This window comes from Homarus americanus, unplaced genomic scaffold (assembly GCF_018991925.1).
Source record: "Homarus americanus isolate GMGI-L3 unplaced genomic scaffold, GMGI_Hamer_2.0 scaffold33468, whole genome shotgun sequence".
NCBI classification, from domain to species: Eukaryota; Metazoa; Arthropoda; class Malacostraca; order Decapoda; family Nephropidae; genus Homarus; species Homarus americanus.
In genome coordinates, this window is record NW_024714177.1 from 4,131,563 (window position 1) to 4,152,645 (window position 21,083).

At 38.5% G+C, this 21,083-nt stretch overlaps 1 protein-coding gene across 7 annotated transcripts in view; it reads left to right on the forward strand.

Moving 5' to 3' along the window:
* The first annotated feature begins 9,264 nt into the window (after positions 1–9,264).
* Positions 9,265–21,083, forward strand: part of LOC121877216 (2-oxoglutarate dehydrogenase, mitochondrial-like) — a 67,302-nt gene continuing 55,483 nt past the window's right edge. For 3 of the 7 annotated variants that reach the window (XM_042382855.1, XM_042382834.1, XM_042382865.1), the window contains exons 1-4: positions 9,311–9,354; positions 16,062–16,116; positions 18,491–18,735; positions 19,148–19,357. In XM_042382855.1, the coding sequence (XP_042238789.1) occupies positions 18,514–18,735; positions 19,148–19,357 (432 nt within the window). In that variant the 5' untranslated portion in view covers positions 9,311–9,354; positions 16,062–16,116; positions 18,491–18,513. Of the gene's footprint in view, positions 9,355–16,061; positions 16,139–18,490; positions 18,736–19,147; positions 19,358–21,083 lie in introns of those variants that run through there. The other 4 variants (XM_042382874.1, XM_042382883.1, XM_042382840.1 and 1 more) reach the window with 3 other exon arrangements.

The following is a 21,083-nucleotide window of genomic DNA, read 5'->3' on the forward strand; positions in this document are numbered from 1 at the left end:
TTGATAATGGTAAAATTACAAATCTTATTTCTACGTATCATATACTTCATCGCACAAGAAAGCTAGTATTTGTTTTTTACGATAAATGTTCCCAAATTCTAAAATAAACACGGTATTTTTAGAAAAGGTAAACAAGACTTCTCATCCTGGCAAAACCAAAACAAAACTGGGTGTTCAGGTATCTTATGACCGTGATAACTATGAATGGATATCGATTAAACTTGGTATATGGATGAACTTGCGTATTTTGGAGAGGTATGTAATGGCGCATTTTGTGTTTATGGTAGCGGGGGACCCAGGACATCTGTGGTCAAAATGTTATGACCTTAAAATCATATACAGTGCACTAAACAACTTGAAATTTGGGAAGTGACTTCTACTGTAGACACAGACGAATGAAGTCATATCTAAAGAATGATAAAAAATCTTAAGTCAAAGGGCTGGTCAGAAGTCAGATATTGATTGGCTGCTGGTATTTCCTAGTCAGTGTTGCCAAACGTCACTTATTAAAATCCCCCTCTCATCCATTTTCCTAAAAACTGATGTCTTATTTTTCAAATTTTGGAACACTTGGTAATACTTCACCCAGTTATAAATAGTGACAATTAAATAATGGCGGATGGAGGATACTTGGGACGTGTCACCTGGGTGAGACTATCGATTTATTGTAAAGACTTCATGTATGTGTTGTCATGAATTCGGAATTATGTTGGCAATAAGACACATTTGAGCTGCATCTGCATCATTCTCTTGTCTGTGAGCTAGTGATCACATACACTCACACGGACTCAGGACTCACGCGGAAACAGTATGCATACATTCACACATGCAGTCATGCACTCGTATGAATACATGTTTCAAGGATGACGAAATGACTGTTATTTGTAATATGTATGCATGTACTGTATGAACTATTTCTTAATGAATTCAAATAAAAAACATATAAGCGGTAGTCGTAGGCTGCGTTAAACTTTACTTAAAATATAAATCCCTTGCGTGAAAAACATTGTCAGTCATTTAGGAAAGACGGACATTTTGGCTGACTTAACGCAACCAAACATAGCGCTCAGGTGCGTTCATACAGATTCAGTTACGACAGAAATTACACTTTCGAAGCGTTGAGAGTCGTGGGCTAGACTAGCCGTCGCCACACACCACCATGTCGTGCACAATTACTGCTTACGACGTAAAATATTTTATTACAAAAACTGTAGATGTTGAATGTTGTCATTGTTCATGGTATTTTTTTTATTGGGCACTGGCAGTGGGTGACCACACACCATCAAGAGGTTAAGTGCTGTATTAAATTAGAAGCAGAAAAAAAGATGACGAAAATTTTAGTGTAACTCTCTCTCTCTCTCTCTCTCTCTCTCTCTCTCTCTCTCTCTCTCTCTCTCTCTCTCTCTCTCTCTCTCTCTCTCTCGTAGAACAAGTGAGGAAATATCTTCTTAGAAATTCATGAGTGGACAGAATATTATCAGAGATTATTTCTACTGGTATATACATTCAGACGCAACAAGACTTAGAGGGAAAGTATTTGAAATGACGTGGACATGGCATGTGTACAGACTTTATGAAAATGGGACAGACAGTCAGACACAAGCAGACAGACATATAGACAGACAGACATATATAGACTGAGAGACAAACATGTTGGTGTCAGTATAAGGATCCGAGTCTTAGATTCACAAAAAATTTAACGTTAATTTTATCCCCGACTGGTGGTACTAAATAAACGGATCTCGTTAACTATAATTTGGATGCCATATTGTACGTTAGAGGACAATTCAGCGTACAAACAAATGAAAATAACTTGTCTTGACTTGTAGCAAAACGGAAATGCATTATCTATTTTACTGTAAGTAGAATGAAATATCTCAAAAAATATATCATCATGGAAGTAAACACAGGGAAAAGGTTATAATGAGAATTGCGTTAAACGTCGTGACCACATGAACCACTGATAAAAATAAATCCAAAATAGCATACAAATTATTCCGAATCAACTGGACATATATACTAGCAACAGCTATTAGGGGACAATAATGACTAGAAAATAACATCAAAATTATACTGAGCGTTATAAGATCCGTTGACTTTGGACCAGGCAAGACAGACAACAGTTACGTAAAGATTCTTCCAGACTCTGAGCGGTGAGAAAGACAAGAGAAGAAATGCGCAGTCAGACACAAGGGAGTGACAAGGGAACGAGAACTGTGAAAGGGAAGTTGTGTGTAAAAGAAAAACTCAAAGCGTAAATGGATTAAGAAAGAGGTGTTACTGTTGAAGCTTGACGAATAACGACCAATAATAATTTGTCATTTAGTTGTTAACTTTAATGTTGCATTTCAGAAAAAAAAAAAAATCCTGGCACATCCATCATTCAGGCTGAGAAGCGAACAACAGGCTGACAAAATGTAAATATTTACTATACTCTGAAGGTGAATCAATACAAGTGTTCTCGTTGTCTCTCTTGATCACTGTGAAGATACCACGCCACCCAGGTCTGCCTCGCCGTTGTTATCTTTAGTGTGATCAAAATTCCGGTGACCAGAAAGAATTAAACTATTGAACGGAGATTTAATGCTTGGCCAGTTTAGGCCAAGGTGTGAGAAGGTGTTTGTTTGCATGGGTAGGCATACGTGTGTATTTACAGTGTGTGTGTTGGCAGAACGAAGTTCTGTACAAATTCAGTTCAAAGCACACGGCCCCCATGCCGAACCATAAACAACAACAAAAAAATTATATATATATTTCCCAAAGTAATTTGATCACTATTGTGTCCAACTTTCAGCTTCTTAGCTTAGAAAATAACTGGGATATCGCCCAGGCAAGCACCACCGAGTGTGAGCTCTTTCAAGACAAGACTTGACCAACACTGGAGCGGGTTCAGGTACATTTAGTAGCCGGTGCATGTCCAGTACTTGCCAACAGTGTGTAACAGAGACGTGACCGATCGCCCAAGCGGCTAACGAGTCGATCAGTGGTGAAGAGGATAAAAGTAAAAGTAAAAGTAAGACACATAAACAAGCAATACAAGCGGAGTAAAAAATGAGTAATCCCCCCCCTCGGAAGTCATATCATTGGGGCACACGCCTCGTGCTGCATCAGGAGACGGAATGGGGTTGAGGGGGCTGGGAACATTTGAAGTTCACCTTGGATATACATATCACAGACAAGGAATAATTTTATTCAATTAAGGATAACCCAAGTGTAAACGCCTTAGTTAAGGACGTTCAGGTGACGGGCAAGTCAAAGGGAATAATTGAAACCCGTCTTTTGACGCATTACATATTAATTGATGTGGTCAAAACCTGCAGAAAACAAGGCGTTCATTAGTATTACATGGTGAATATCTGATACATAATTAGTTAGTCTCATACAATTTATCTTAATTATAATTGATTATTGAGCATAATGACATGATACAAAGTTCATAACTCTATTAATCTTAGCTACACTTCATTCTGCGTTGTCTTATTGCTCCAGATAAGGCAGGAACGAGTGGGCCTAATTAGTCCACAATATTTCACTACTGAGGGGTATGTCATCACTTTGGCTGTACTTACAAGTGCGGGTCGATGCGAACCAGTATGGTGTTCCAAGGGAAGATAGTTCTGTGTAAATTGTTCCAGTACAAAACTCGGCCAGGATTGGGAGTTGTTGTTCACCACTGCTAGCAGAGGGCTGATCCTCACAGCATCACTTGAGGGGGCAGTGTCCTAGAGTCCAGGTGGCCACGCCGCCTTTTAAACCACACATTAGCAGAGTCATGATCTCTTCGCCGTAAACACCGCCCACCCCCTAATCTTTGTTCGGGTAAGGCAGCAAAAACGTCAGCATTGACACTAGTGCTGACGCCAGCGGTGAAAACACTCCCGGCGATGCCAGCACTTACGCCAGTGGCGATGGCACTCCGGCGGTAAACCCGCCCCCCTCCCCCCACCCAGCTGCCACATCTGTCGAGGTAACAGGTCGCGTGGTGGGGCATCACTCGAGAGGGTGATCTGTTTCATGAGATCCATGACCCCTCTCAGCGCTCACGCCAGTGGTGATGACACTCCCGGTGGTAAACACCGCCCTCCCCAGTCGCCACATCTGGTGTGGTAACAGGCCGCGTGTGGGGTGGGGGAGGCACATGGTTATTGACACTGTAGTGGATTCCTCCCCTACAAACGCTTGTCGCTGAGTAGCCGACCCAGCGAATTCCCCAGTGTATGCCTCGTGGTCTAGGTCAACCAGCGCCGCCTTACATGACGGAGGTCAACTATTAAGCCACGCCTACCTCCGCTATATAAGACCTGACCTCGTGGTGACCTACCTCTCTTTCTACCTACACCAACCAGCCAGCAACACCTCCTCCTCCGCTCCTGCCTGGCGGCCCTCGCTCCTGCCGCGAGCATGGCGACCCACAAGCTGTCCTCTGAGCACCCTCACCACCCAGCTCTCTCTACTCAACGCTTGTAACCATGCTGCCTCCCCAGCACCAAGCTGCATTGTACATCCAATACAACATGTATACAGAGAGCACATTGTGAGTTTCCTTTCTCCATCCCATGCTGGGTGTGAACCAACATCTCGTACCCCACAACACCAACGGCGATAACACAAGTAAACAGCGTAAAACTTACTTCCATTGGGGGGTCTAATCACATAACATTAACTCCACAAAATAGACAAATAAACGTGACTACAAATGTAATAAGTACTACATTGGAGTACACTTAGAATAATGGTAGATATTTTCCCCAGTACAACACCCGTGGATCAGTAGTATGGAGAACTACTATCTTTGTAACCGGATGACGTCGACTCCAAACGTTATTAATCCTGGATGTTTGCGGTTCCTGAACGTTTTAACCGGGTTAGCCTTGGGTATTCGAGGAAATAATTTAGCCCTAGCGTCGTGGGACAAACTTCCTGGGGGGAAAAATGAGGATCTCTTTCACCCTCCACTAAACTTTTCATCCTCCACCACGACTGACCTGTTACATCAGTAACTATTGTGTCTGTTAGATAGCAAGCACACAATGGTGATAACAATAATAACACAATGGTGATAGTACATTACCTATTACTTGCGGTAGATTATCGTGTTATCTTGAGTTTGTGAGCTGTACCACTCGTCCCATTTACAATCTACAAAATTAAAAACTCCCTCAAATATTGACTCGTGTTAAAATTTTGATGCACTCATATAATAAAAATAAATAATTCTCTTTCGTGTACTCATTTATGAAAGTCAGTCAGTCACTCGATACAAAAAAGGTAAAATAGTGTTCTCATTATTGTTTCATTACAATTTGGTTATGTAATGAAATAATGATAAATTACCCTATAAAATTTTCTGTTGGACCGCATCAAAGTTTGGAAAAGTATTCTCCCCTGGCTGTGACGTGGGACCATAGTTGTGGGTTTGTTAGGGAGCTCCTGAACCATGACGGGAGACCATAAGAGTTCCTCAAGAGCGGCAATAGAGAGAGAATGAGAGAAGACCGTATTTGTTGTGAGGTGATTCTTGGAATGTGACGAGTGAGGGATCCTATTTCAATTTCACTTTCAACAGTTTATTCCATATTTTAGGTAACGGTATGACAGTGCTGTCACTAGGTACCCCTGTACAATGTTACGAGCAGCATCTGGCAGGGGACTCGGATACATATAAATTAAATAACACAAAGGGGTTTACTGAAGCCTATGAGGAAGGAAGGACATTCCTTCAAAATAACATAAATGTTATTTATGAAATATCTGACCAGAATGCAGGTGATAAGCGTCGTGCCTCCGTCAGGAGGTCGCGAAGTGGTGGTCCAGCAGGTGTCAAGGCACTAATGTGTGTGGACATCTCAGGATATAGTGGATGAGAGAGCGGCTGAGATACAATAGTTGTAGATTCGTCTAGGACTCTATGACCGTGAGCCAAGAGAGATTAGTTAAATAGGTAATGTGAGTTTTATAAGTGTGACAATGCTGAAATAAATAAACAACAGCTACTATTAGTTAGTGAAAGATTACATGAAGTGGAAAACAAGAGAAATAATACTTGTTTGGCACAGTATAATATTACTTAAACGCGAGATAACGTATGCACTAGTTGTGCCGTAGTTGCAATAAGTTGTGTAATGAAGGAGGGCGGGCAGCACTTGACGTCAGTGGTTCATCAGGGATGCTGTTGAAGTGAGACCACGAGGGTGGTCGATGGTGCAGTCCGGACCACCGCCACCTTTACACCCCTTCAGGAATTCACTCACCGCACAATATTAATGGTTAATTAGATGAACAAGGATCATGCAGAGGACAGTGGAATAATATACTTCTGAATTAGGAAAATTAACCAAACTTAACATTACCAAAGTTATTTTAGGAAGGGTTAGGTTTTCGTTCCTTGACTTCAGGCAACAAACCAACCAAACCAATCCTAGCTTGACTTGATGTTTCCTCCTTTGATGGGTTTAACCCGTGTAAACTTATAATTTTCATATAATTATGGCTGACGTCTTTGCGTCGTTGTATAATATATGTTCAGAATTCTTAATAAAAGAAGTTTCAAGTGGCAATGACGCTCGCCCCACAAGGGGTCACAGCTCAAGATTGAAGAAGCCGCAAGTCCAGAAAACTGTGAGGGCAAACTTTTTCGGAGTGAGAGTTGTGAACTCTTGGAACAATCTACCAGAAAGTGTTGTGACGGCACCGAGTGTGAGCTCTTTCAAGACCAGACTTGACCAACACTGGAGCGGGTTCAGGTACATTCAGGAGCCGGTGCATGCCCAGTACTTGCCAACGGTGCGAAACAGAGACGTGACCGATCGCCCAAGCGGCTAACGAGCCGATCAGTGGTGAAGAGGATAAAAGTAAAAGTAATAAAGGTTAATGGTAAAGTAATATCAAATATACGCTCTGCAGATGATAATGCTCTTAATAATCGCAGATATTAAAGGCGTTACAAAAACTAGTTAACACATTAATGTAAAAACATTAAGAATGTGGGTCACGAGTTAATGCTGTAAAGACGAAAGTAATGGTTGTTTCCGAATTGGAAATAAATCCTAAAATAAAATTCATGGAAGACAACAGAGAACTTAAACAAGTGGAAAATTGTGTGTATTTGGGAAGTAACATTAACTGTGATGGTAAATGTGCGAAGGAAATCATAAAAAGAATAGGCCAAACAAAAACAGCATTTAATAATCTCAAGGACCGAATGAAAGGGGACATTATCTTCAATTTGAGAAAAAGGCTGCTGAAGGGATATTTATGGCAAGGACGTAGTTACCAGATATTGAAGAAAGTCCCGGAAAGTGTGTCGTCAACTGTACTATACAAGTTAAGTTTCGCTCTGCGGTAGATCATTAGAAAACACCTGAAACCATTAACCCGTGGACCGATCGCTGTCAGTCTACTCAGTCTTAAGAGTCGCCGCTTATCTAAATTGTGTTAACTGTTACCGAGTGATGCCACAAGCACAAGCTATGAATAAATCTATGAAATTTTCAAGACTTGTTTTGTTTTATTGCCAAGTGCAAGCTCGTTCAGCTGCTGGAGTCATCTCATCTTACAAACTCTGTTAGGCGAACAATATAATAATCATACCATACCCCCTGCAGGCGGCAGGAATTGAAAGCTACTTCCATTAACATTTTAACTTTTTGGTTTAATGTTTGAGCTACCTCTGTGTTCACTTTTGAACTTAGCAACCAGTAAAAAAAAAACTGCGAACTTCAAGTCTGTGGGATACAGGAGCTGGGATGAGAATGGGGTGTTTGCTTGTCTCAGAGAGTGTAATCATTTGCATCCTATTTAACGTAACCTACTTAACAAAATACAAATTGTTGAACTTACTTTAATTTAATACGCTCTCAGATCTTCCGTAGCTTTAGTTCAGATAGCTTAGGTCGATATTTCTTGGTGTTGAACTTGTATGTTATCAGCATCCAAGCTTGCTTCTTCGAAACCACTATCTTACCACATGTGTTATTTTTTTTCATCCCCAATTAATTGAACTAAAAACTCTCATTCTCTGGGAGTTATAAGGCCAGTCCTCGCTGATTGAGAGGAGTAAGAGTACCTGTAGAAGTTCATTGTGATGGTCGTCCTTGTAATCTTGAGTTTGGCGCCTCCGACATACCAACCTCACGAGTAAGACGACCCATCAGTGAAGGCTTATCAACCCTACCCTCGAAAGCCACGCACGGAAGGAAAGAGGTTCGGGCAATTAAAACTACTGTTTGAACAAGGAACTACTCCTACTTGTGGGTTCTTTGTCGAAGAGGGGAGATGTCGATTAAAAACTCCAGGCGTTATAGTTTTTGGGTTGCATGATGTAAGCTGCGTTTGAATTTATAACTCAAAATTTTGTCCAGTAATAAAAAAATCTGAATTCGGAATTGTTATTAGCCTTTGCTTGTGCAATTGCTAATTTATTATGAAGTAATTAAAGAAGTAGGCTATCTGCAGTAAGTTCCAGTGTTCAAACAAAGGGTAGCTTTAAAGAAGACAGGTGCTAAAGCTATCATGAGATATTTAGCGGATAGAAGGAGACAGCCTAAAGAGGATAGACAGCATACCACGGACTATTCATCTGATAAAAGGTGACAGCTTAAAGACGATAGACAGCAAAGAAAGTGGACTCTTTAGTTGATACGAAATGATGGACTATATGGACTTATAACTAAAGCGATATTAAAATTCCCCGGGGAATAATCCTAACAACAGAGAAAAATATAAAAAAATATTTCATCGATAGGAATAAATATAAAACATTGATATTTTGTTGGTGCCTTCTCTTCGTGTGCTTGCATAATTTTAATTTCGATGTCAATGTTGTGAAGAAAGTGAGAATTGTAAGAATGATAATGAAGCTGGCGGTGCCTGACCCCAGGCTGAGCCATGCTGGGCCATAACTTGAAGATCCCGCCTGAGCCGCCATGTTGCAATGCGGCTTAACATACCGCTAAAGCAACAGTATTTTGTCCCCAATTTACCAATATAATAGTATTTATCATATTTTTATTTATATTGAATGTCTATAAAACGGCATTCTATTATACACAAAATGAAAGGATAAAATAAATTCCACAGAAAGTTTATAAGAACTGAGTGAGACAAGAAGTACCGTTGTTTGTCATATTAAATTACACATGGAATGAAACATGGCCAATTTGGAATTATCGTCCTGTAATCCTCGTTTAACACATGATTCCTTACCATTGGATGCGCTTGGCGAGTTATTTATAATTATCTAATAAACAATAGTTGTAACAAAGCTGCATCTGGCAACTGGTTTATTTCGTCATAGGTTGGCGTAAGACAACGAATCACCGACCAGTTTGAGGGAAGAGTTGGTGAGGTGCTGAAGTGAGTAGCTCATATTGTTGATAATTTCTCTTATTTCGAGAATAATTTCCTCGGGTGTATGTGATGGTAAAAGAAAATGTTCCTCAATATGGGAAAGATGTAGCAAGATCGCCGGAAAAAGGACATATTTGTGGATGCAAGGTGTTGTGAGTGAGAGCCAGCTGACTGGGAGTAAACACCCAGCTGTAAATATATCTTTGGCAGGTATCCAAGTGTCACAAATCTGGTCTCCTTTGTGCCGGCTTTCTTGTCTGCTTCATATTTACGTAAGTCGAGCATCAAGGGATGAAAATGTCGCATATGTAATTATCTGGAAGTGTGTAGAAGGATGAACGTTTCTGGTCGTTTCCTATTCCTTGGGCCGCGCATGTTAGGTTGCGTAATTATTGGCTTACTTTTTGACGTAAGATAACTTGTGTAGCTCGTGGGTATCCAATTATGACCTTCAGTGGTTGATGTGCACACAAGTACATCAATCAAGTCTTCAAATGATTTTGGGAAGCAAAACTCCTTCGATCAGCCAAAGATTAGGGTGGTGAGAAGGTCAAGGTGAACCACTTCAATGTATGGGTAATATGGGTGGTTTCACTTTCACTGTTACAGTCACGGGTGCACATGGTCATGATATCATATCAGTCTTGAAGTCTTGGCGAGTCTCCCTGAAACGGGCTTTTGTTTACTCACTTGGCAGTGGACAGTCAATGGCTGGAAGTCTGCCAATCAGACTAGTGCACTTAAACGTGGTAGTCTAAATAAATAGGTTGAAAGAACGGTTACTGATAGTAACCTTAGGTATATAGTATAAGTTACATGCACATACATAATTGTGAGTCATTGTTAAATTACTTGATGCTTATAAAATATTCAGTAATTTTATTACCGAACTACTACATATATTTAATGCAAAATGAAGTGAATATATACAGTACACTGTATAACATTTTCTGTTGTTCCCAGTGAACTTCAAGTTTATGTTAGAACTGCCTTTGATGTTCTGTGGCTACGTCAGTGTAATGTAAAGATCAATTCACGGTTGGGAAAGGTTTTGTTAGCCTCACCAAAACATTTGTTGGATAGAAAATTATTTGCAGTTTACCATACTTAAGAAGTGGCTAGGAGGCTGTCATCTACTTGCTTTTCCATTTAGATTATGTTATCAACTTGCTAGTTTTAATACTTTATGATCATAAAATGTAGGTCCGGCAGGATCAAGAAAAAAAGACAAGTGTGAATTTATGAAAATTTGTGAATAACCCTTCTAAAAGTTGAGAGTTATTGGTGGCACCTTCCCTGTAGCTCCTAAGAATTTTCATGGCCCTTAATATATGTGCTCTGAAGATTTGAAAGCTGGGGCCAAAGTTTTATATCTGCCATGTAGGTACAGTATTGTATTTTGTTTTGTGAAAATTTTTGAAACCGGCAAAGACCTGATAGCTACTGTAGATATATGAGAAAAGAACATTTGCAGTGTGTATGCGAGTGTGTGACCCAATAAGCAATGAAACAAAGTGAAACTGTTCTGTTGGTATTATTATCGTTTCGGGCATCCAGCGAATTTTAAGTTAGTTTGAAATTATGGTTTTCCGATGTTTTTATTTATTTTTATGTGTTTTGAACAATTCTGCCCTTCAGTTCTATCGCGGATGACCGAAAGGATAACTTTACCAAACCGTGAATTGTTTTTGTGTCATTTGTTCAGTATAACCTGTAAACCGTCATTACCATACATACCGTGCAATTTATGACCTTAATGCAGTAATCTTACTATCGGATTTGAAACCTCTTTGTTTGGGGGGAATGCAAAGATATTACCTGTACTGTACTGTTTATATAACAAAATTTTACAGAAATCCAGATTGTCTTGATTTGATATATTTTTTCTTTTACTGTAGCTACGTTTTATGATCACCTTTACAATGATACCACAACTCATGTTTTGTAGACCCAAAGGTGTGTACTGTATTGCACCCATACTGTAGTCCAAGTTTTTGGTTTCTTACAGAGGGAATTCCTCCAAACTGAAAGCTTACTGTATGTGTCTCACAAAGATGGTGCAGTGACTCTCAGATGTTTAGTCATAAGAGCATTAAGCTATGATTATATTGTCAGATACGTAATGAGAATTTTGCAAACAAATTAGATCAAGTATTATGTTACCAAAGTATATGTACAGTATACTGTACTGTATATATACAGTACAGGGTTAATATATAGGACTAACCCACTGGGCTGCTTAGAGCCGATGTGGCCGTATCATCTCGCGTCCAGAAAAATGCCTCAAATTTCACCATATCATAGTAAGTTCTTTCTGTTTAATATACCAGGGAAGTTCGGTAAGGTTAGGTAGGTTTGTTTGGTATTGTTGGTTAGGTCTGTTCTTCATACCCACAAATATTATGTAGCTTTTATTTAAAAAAATAAATTTAACATATTTCCACAAACTACAACAGTGTTCACTATAATATAACAATAAATATCCGGCATTTTTATAATTCTTTTCAATCAATTTCGCTGACGGGTTAGTCCTATATAATTACCCGGTACAGTATTGTACAATGCATAGGAATGCTTGCATATGTTTTGTATTGTGCTGTATACTGTATGGGTAAACTTATCGCTTCGGTCATTCACCTATTTGGAAGTCGTTCAAAACACATCAAAACCATCAGAAAACATAATTTCAACCTAACCTAAACTAACCTAAACTTGTAATCCTAAAATTCACTGTATGACTTAAACAATAATAATACCTACTGTATTTTTATTTTTTTTTACGGGCATTAGCCCACCCGGTCACAGGTCATTTTATGACCCACATCAAGGTCTGGTGGATAAAAATATAATAGTAATAAAAATACTACTAATAATAATAAAGAGCCATAAATAAATAAAAAAAATATCAATAGTGAGAAATGGTATATGTCCCGGGGGGGTATGTTGTGTTGTCAAAGTAAGAGACACAATTGAGACTGCAATGGGCAAGTTGACTGTCTGAATTTTTTCATAAGATGGCAGGTCAATGGGTAAATAAAACGCTTAAATTCACTATGGTAATGATATTTAAAAAAAATGGGCTAAAAAGTGTAAAAAATAAGGGTTAAAGTTGCTAAAAAGTCACGTGATTGTGAAAAGCTCTGTGATTGGTTGTGACATCACAAACTAGCTCAAGCCACCGAGTGGGAGCCTGTAGGCAGCCAGCTGTGCTGTATGTGTTGTTACCAGCAGAAATACAGGACTTGTGGCCATATACAATGTTGATGTATACAGGCATACCTTATTTTTAGGTTAAAATAAAATACTGCTCAAGTATCATCGTGTGTATTTACTTGCTAGGTGCCAAAATGATGCAAAAGACCGATAACTCCATCATGGAAGTTTTCATCACTGTTCTCTATTTCATGTCTGGAAAATGTAAGTTTTCGTCACTGATGTCTATATTTAATGTTGTGGAAGGACTAGGGACGACCATGGCCAGGGGATGGGCTTTAGGTGATCAGATGGCAGATGTAATTTAACGTGTTTCATAACTGGATGGCGTAGTTCTTGATAATACTCTCCAATCAAAAAGACATCTACTTTTGGTAAATTTCTTTCTTCTGCCGTGATGAACCCTGGAAGTAGTTGTCCAACCTTCTTGACTGATCGGCTCTTTATTGTGCAACACAGTAATGCTATACAGTATTGAATATATAAATATTACTAAGCACATTAAATAAGTCAATGTATATTAGCTGCCCCTACTACAAATTTCATAGTACGTATAAGCATTCCAAACAATATTGGTATTATTTTGGTTTTGGTCATCTGGGGAACCTTAAGATTCTTAATATGGGATTAAGTACTCTAAACAATAAGACACATTATCTCTATCGGATTTCTGTCACAAAACGTTTTTCTATTGCATAAGAAAATAGAAGTCATGGGTTATGTTAGGGTATGTCAAGTTATATTATAAGTTATAAGATTAGCTTAACATACACCTGTAAGGGGGGGAGGGTATTAACTCAAAACTAGTGATTTCCAATAGAAATGAAGTTCTAAATCATTCATAACACATCACAAACCATCAGAAAACACTTAGTCTGCTTGTCTAAGTATAGGGATGACTAAAACTTAAAATTTACCCAATACTGTATAGCCTATCTCAAATCTAAGCATCCAAATACCTATGGTAGTTTAAGTAAAATTTTAACCATTAATTAATACAGGTATAAATGATGATATATCCCAGTGGTTCATTAGTGAATCATCAAAACAATAACAGCACTATGTTGTCATCAGCCATTCTCAAAAAAAGTCCAGACAATATCATTACGTACCTCTAAATTGACTCGTATCTCCATCTCTGCGTCGTCTGCAGGGAAGGTGGTGACGTCATTGCAAATGTCGGCCCTGTTTCTAGAGAAATAAACTTATCTCGACCATTATAGCAAGACATTAAAATTTTATTACAAATTATATATACCGTACACTTGACGAACGTGGCAGAGTATATTTCTTGTGTTTACCTGGAACCGACAACTCGTCCATTGTGTGTAAATGAGCCAGAAAGTCAGGTCAGCAACCTGGGACTTGTTACAATTTTGGTGAATGGAAATAAAGTCACAGGATGAAAAGTCACATGACTTGTACACATTGACAACACAATATACAGTACAGTATACTGTATATGATGGCATTGCACGTAAGTTAGGTTAGGTTTTTTCCGTGCCTTTTATTGCGACTCTTTTTCTTGTGACCTTTTTTCCTGAATTCACAATATTTGTGGTGCCATAATGCAGCAGGGTCTACCATTAGACAACACATTATTCTTCCAATATCTTCCCAGGCAGTTGTACCTTCCTGTTTGATAGGTGCCTACTGTATTTGGTACAGTAGTTGTAACCGCCAATCAGACGGTTAGAGGGTTTAGTGAAACTTGTGACGTTGGACTCAAACATTATAATTTGGTCAGACCTTTTGGATACAATTCCTTTTAGTATTTCACATAAATCATACATAGGCAATCACATAAATGTCTAATCCAATATATATTTACAAAACAATCATAGCTATGTAATCAGTCTAATCTTACCACTTATAATGAGTACTTAAGTTTCCATATTTTTATGTCGTCACAATGATAAACGAAGCAATGGACCCAGTCTACCTGTGTACACAATAAATACAAGTTAAACTTACGTGTTGAAAGTCTTCAGGAGAAACAGTTTAGGTGTTGGTGGTGTGATGAGGATAGCTAAAGTGAGGCTGGCGGTGCCCGGCTGGGCACCATATGATCAAGTTGGCCACTTCAAACTCGCTGTGTCAGGCGTATTATACGCAAACAAGCTCACCTCCCACCACCCAACACCTCAACCTACTCCATCTCAACACTATATACTGTATACGGGCAGGCACACCCAATAAACATGACATGAGTTACAGCCGAACATAACATTCGTTTATATGTCATCATAATTATGTACCGCTTGCGGTAACAGTAGTTCTATCTAAACTTCATCCAACTTCAACTCATTTGTTAAAATTGTGTTCCCTAGTTGTTGTTTTTTGTACAAACTGATTCTTAATTTTACCTCTTAGATTTCAGACAGTAATAAGTTTAATGGAATGCAAATAAATGCAGAGAATGTAAACCCTCATACCTGTACTGTTCAGGTACTGTACAGTATATCCAAAAGGCTAGTTATGATGAGGTAATTTCCAAAATTCTTTACAAGTAGATACCAGTTCTAGCTTTTGATTAATACCAATAATCATAATTTTCATGATTTTTCCTTTGTAAAACACTAGTACAGTATTTAATATTGAAATAACCAAAGAAGAATGACTTTGTTCCATTTTGGAATGTGAACCGCTTCCCTTTTATGGTGAAATGTGGGCATGAAGTTGTTTAATGGTGTATCTTGTACTGTGTAGCACATATTAGCAACGTACTCTTCTTTTGTATAAATATAGCTGCCTTATTGGTTTTGACAGTTTAATTTTGAGTTTAATATTCAACTATAGTTGAATGTGTTTGAAGTTCAAATAATGTTTCATAAGTTACCATTGCTTAGGATAATGTACAAAAGACCAGTAATTTAGGATTGCTATAGGTATAAGTTTAAGAATTAATGAGATTGTCTGATGGAAAACCTTTCAGTATACAGTACTGTATCAGATTATAGAGGAATTTTACCAATTGACGGAGGTTCATTTTGTATTAAAATTTTAATAATCATTGAAACAAGTAATTACTGTAATTGTTTCTGCTTGCCAACATTTCAAACTTAAGTAGTATAAGTTGAATATAAATTTTATAGTACTGTACCATTAACATTCGTGATAGCTGCTTCCTCCATAGCAGGGTCAAGGTAATCACACTTTCACTTGGCCATGTGACTGATTCCTCAGACTGATGGTTGACAGTCAGATGATCACTTGGGTTTGGGAGTGGATAGAGTAGACTGTCTTTCATACATTAGATAATACAGTACAGGTATATGTATTATCAAAACTTTATATGAGCGTTTGGATTGTGTTTTGACAGGCATTACTCATACTGTCCTGTGGATATAATGCTGTGTTGGTGTGCTCATGAAAGTGCTAATCACTTTGCTGTACCTTCTAATATTGTGTCGGCATTTGCAAATACAATGCCCTTTGAAGCTTACATATTTAGAGTTGTTCCAGAACTAGTAATTAAATGACTATTTTCTTGCGTGTAGAAATCTTCAAGTGAGATCTGCACCGGCTGGATTTTAAGAACTGACAACTTTCAAGGTAGCTACAGTATAGGTTACAGGTATTTAATTTTATTTTATTTGTGATATTGTGTACCTTGTACTGGATTCCTTAATTCTGTTGAACAGTTTTTGCTTGCATTGGTACTCTCCAACTACTTGTCCTGGAACTTGGGCCGTATTCAAGATTGTTTAGCTTGAGATCTCCTTATGGGGAATGCCCACGTTTTGCATTCAAGAAGCATGGGAATGCTCATGGCTGAGCAATGCTCATGGATATTACTGGAATTTTTGTGGGAAGGGGGTGGGTGCCCGAAGCAAGCCCTAAGGGTAAATCAGTGTTGACTATTAACATAATTGCAATTATGGCATTGCTCGTGGTGCTGGGTAGGTAGATCAAGACAATAGATGGCGTGGTTCGTAGTGCTGGGTAGGTAGATCATGACAATTGGTGGCGGGGTTCGTAACACACATTACAAGGTACTTTACTCAACATACGTTAATACTGAAACCAGCAGATACATGGGTCCACTACCCAACATGGGATAATTATTTCCAACTAATTATCCCCAACATGTATTACAAAACCCTCTGTTGACATATAACTTCCCAGGAGTGTCCCGGAGTAGAACACTGGGGCTCAAAGACCGTTGTTGTGGTCGGTGGTAGCCAGACATGGCGAGTCTGGGGTCTGGCACCAAGAGGCAGTGGAACAGATTAATCAGGCCGCATCGGTGCCATCGTTTCATATTGATCCCTGCTGGGTATCTACTGCATCCGGGGCACAAATGGATCTGGAGGCAAAGGGGAGAGCATGGCGTCAGGGGAGGGACTGGGAAGCATGAACAACACAATCACAACAAACCTCTTGTCTAGGAATGACAGACATATTTACGTTAGATTACTTCTTACACTGGGTGAATGACAATTAAACTGTCAAAGCATGAACACTGATGAACACTGATATTCACTACAATTGACTGAATCAAACTGAATGGCTACACATAAACATACCTGGAGGCAAATGGGAGCATGGCGTCAGGGGCGGTCCGACTAATTACCCAAATGTAGCCGCAATGAAGTCAAATAATGGTCCTGCATGAATAATTCGGACTGCCAACCACTTCTCGACTAGTATTTGGTGTCACAAAGTCAAAAGAAAATTGGAAAACATAATTTAAACGGAGTTAATAGATCGCGTGCTTGTACCGAGGGAGCGAGTAATTACCCAAATGAACCCAAATGTAGTCGCAATGAAGTCAAATGATGGTCCTACAAGCGTAAATCGGGCTGTGAATCACTTCTCGATTATTATTTGGTGTCATAAAGTCACAAAAAATTGGTAAACTTAATTTAATCTGAGTTGTTAGGTTAGGTACATGCACTCGATCTATTAACTCATTAAATTAAGTTTACCAATTTTTTGTGACTTCGTGACACCAAATACTAGTCGAGAAGTGATTGGCAGTCCGATTTATTCATGTAGGACCATCATTTGACTTCATTGCAGCTACATTTGGGTAATTAGTCGGACCCGTCAGGGGAGGGACGCTCGCCCTGCCTCATCCCTTGGTATATATATATCCCCTGAGTTGCCAGTGATCGCTACTCACGCAATGACAATAATTACAAACAGCTCTAACTGTTACTCATTCAAAGATGACCCTCAGTTGACAAAGGTCTGGCAAATTACTTGAGTTCATTTACACAGACTAATTCAAATTAGAGCTTCCCAGGAGAAAGTGGAATAACAACTGATCGACAACTGTTGTCTCAATGGCGGGACAAGTGTAGCATTGATGGGGAAAAACACTTCTTCTTCTCGGGGATTGCTAACCCACTCATGTTTTGCGGTCGTGGAGTTTGATAAGAATAATTTGTTAAATAGACTAGCAGTCAACGTGACCATGACACCCTGTGATTATCGAGGATACATGTAGTTTGTCACTTTTTGTTTCTTGCAAACACTAGTCATGGCTGTACACATTAAAAAGATAAGTGGTAGTGAAGCAGCCTGTAAATATTAAGTTTTGTGACTTAAGAATGTAGCTACTAGCTACCATATATACTATAGCTTGACATTGTTGATTTTTTATATTACAGTACAGTTTCATACTTTAGAATTGGGAGTAAAAATATGCATTGACTGATTCAAATTTCTTGTTGGCTCGTTTAAGTTGTTCCTTGAGCAAAATATTTTTCTTATCTGATAATAGTAAAATTGTCGTACAGTGGTTATCACTCACAACAGCTTGGCGTTTCAAAGACGTGTGGATGGACCAGATCATCAAACAGGATGTAATGTTTAAGGTCTGCAAGCTTGTTGAATCACTGTACTATTTATAAACTGTACAGTATTAATAAACCTAATGTATTTATTATTTTTACCCCAGTAAAGTTTTTTTTTTTTTCAGCATAACCCAGAACCCTCATCACAATGAATAGGGCACGTGTATTGTCACATTTACTGTCTCGGGTACCGCCTGGGACACCTGTGACAGCAGTACGAGCCTGGCTTATAGGAGGTGCACGGGGTAAAGCTTCAGCACCACCCCCACCAACAGCCCTTGCTGCTGAACCTTTCTTGAATGGTTCATCCTCAAATTATGTAGAAGAAATGTACAATGCCTGGCTTCATGACCCTAAAAGTGTACATCAGGTTCGTAACTTTATCATTACATTACACTATCTCTTCACACCTCCCATCATCAATTCAGTTATTTTTTTACCAAAAGCCTCGACTTATATCGGGAGTGACTAAAAGAATAGTCTCCCACATTTCTCGGGGGATCCATGGGTTCATTCTGTTCTGACATGTGTGTGCAGTTGTTTTTTCATCATATCTGTAGGTACCCTCAAGGTATGCATTCAACTCAGAGCTCACTCTATATAGATACTATGTACACTGTAATAATGATAAAGAAATGGTGTACCCGCAGTAAAGGGGTAAGAAAATAGAACCAATTACACAGTTAGGGTTTTTTTTTTTTTTTTTTCAAAGTGAGGCAAAACAGTACTTGCATAAAGGGATCATAATAAATCTTGATAATAATTTTTATTCTGCTTTTCAGTCTTGGGATACATTTTTTCGGAATACATCCGCCGGTGCACAGCCAGGAGAGGCGTACATGGCACCTCCCTCCCTAGCCCAGCCCACACGACATCATGTACCCCTGTCATCCATAGCCCCAGCCATAAGTCCTGCAGTCGGTAGAACCCCACTCACAGATAACGTTATTGATGATCATTTGGCAGTACAAGGTATCATCCGAGCTTATCAGGTGGGTGTTCCTTATTGTTACTGTATTGTAAGTTGGTCATTTAGAGATGAAATTCGCTGAGTAATATATGATGATTTATTAGAACAGAATACAGTACTGTATAAGTTGCCAGTCCCTAAGCTCGTGTTACTATTAATGGGAGAATGATATTAATAAATGGTCAAAATATATCTCGGAAGAATATATATTGTTGCATAAATAATATTACAAGGTTTGCAGTGGTGAGTAACAGTTATAACTACTGGACTGGTCTATTCTGCTGCTACATTGATTGATGGTGTCTCAAATTTTTTTTTATATGAAGTCAATGTAAGTGTTGTCTCCTTGTAAGAGAGAAGTTCAAAGCATGAGGCTTCTTGCTAATACTCTATTGTTCCTGGATAGTATTTCAGGTAACGAGAAGAGGAAGATAAAGGCATATTATCAACATAGCTCGAGTTTTTCATGTAAATGTCGGCCCTAATATAATGGTGACTTTAACTTATTTTATTTTATTTGTATTTTTTTTTTTCAGATTATATAGGATGAACCTTAACCTAAAAAAACTTGAATCATTTTCATGTTAAATTTTATGGAGTTTGATAAAACAGGCATGAAGATATATAGTATATTTACTGAGATGAAATAGGCAGAGATTGAAAGTTTAAATACCAAATAGGTTTTTTGGAGGATGGTATGTTACTTGTATGGAAGGTGTATGCTAGTATACTGTACAGTAAGTTATGGAAAATTATTTGAGATTTAGGAATACAGTACCTTACTTAGATATCAGTGAGCAACGATGCAAAATTTAATTGAATAGGCAGAAATAAGAAAGTAGATGATCTGGCTTGCCATTGGTATAACTCATTTGCCGAGGACAAAATATGGACAGTGTGCAATATAGGTCCTTAATGATGCTCAACTAGAAAAAACTTGATAACTTCTAAGGTTACACTTTGTTAATCTCTTATCAGTAAGGAAGTGTGGGTGTATTTTGTGCTTGGTGCCACTTGGGAAATACTTAGAGATCTAAATGAAAGAAAAAAGCACTGTTGAAGTCTCTATACAGTGGAAGAAGAAATAATATCTGATCACTTGTCCTGAACCATCCAGAGAAGCTTTACTTTTTGATATGAGAAACTGAATCCTTATCAGAGTTATGTTAGAATGTTTATGAAATGACCTAAGCCATGTTTTTCTTGATGATTGGTTACTAAGAGATATGCAAAATCTCAGAGGATTGGTAAAAACACCCAGAAAACTTTTAGGATTGTTAAGAATGTGGTCACCAACCCTCAGATATGAGGATGGCACTGATGATTGATTCATAGATGATTACAGCATAAGCAATTGTAAAAAATATATTAAAGAAAACTAAACACGGTCTTTACTTCATATAGCACTCATTGCATAGTTCTCATGAAGTAGCAAAGGCATCTACCAAGAAAAACTTAAAAGTTAATGACATTATGGACATGTTTGTAGATAGATGCATGGTGTAGTACTTATTTATGGATAAATTGAGAGGAGTTAGTGAGATTCATAAATTCAGTGTTGAATATAAAGGCAATTTGTATTTGTTTAGTGAGGTGGATCCATGGGTGATATATTCCATAGTCATGTACAGTATATGGCACAGGTTGAGGACTGACTATAGCAATAATTATTTTACATTAGGGTTTTTGCAATAATTAAAGCAAATGGATATCAGTAGATGAAGAGAGAAATAAGTTTTTTCTTGGTT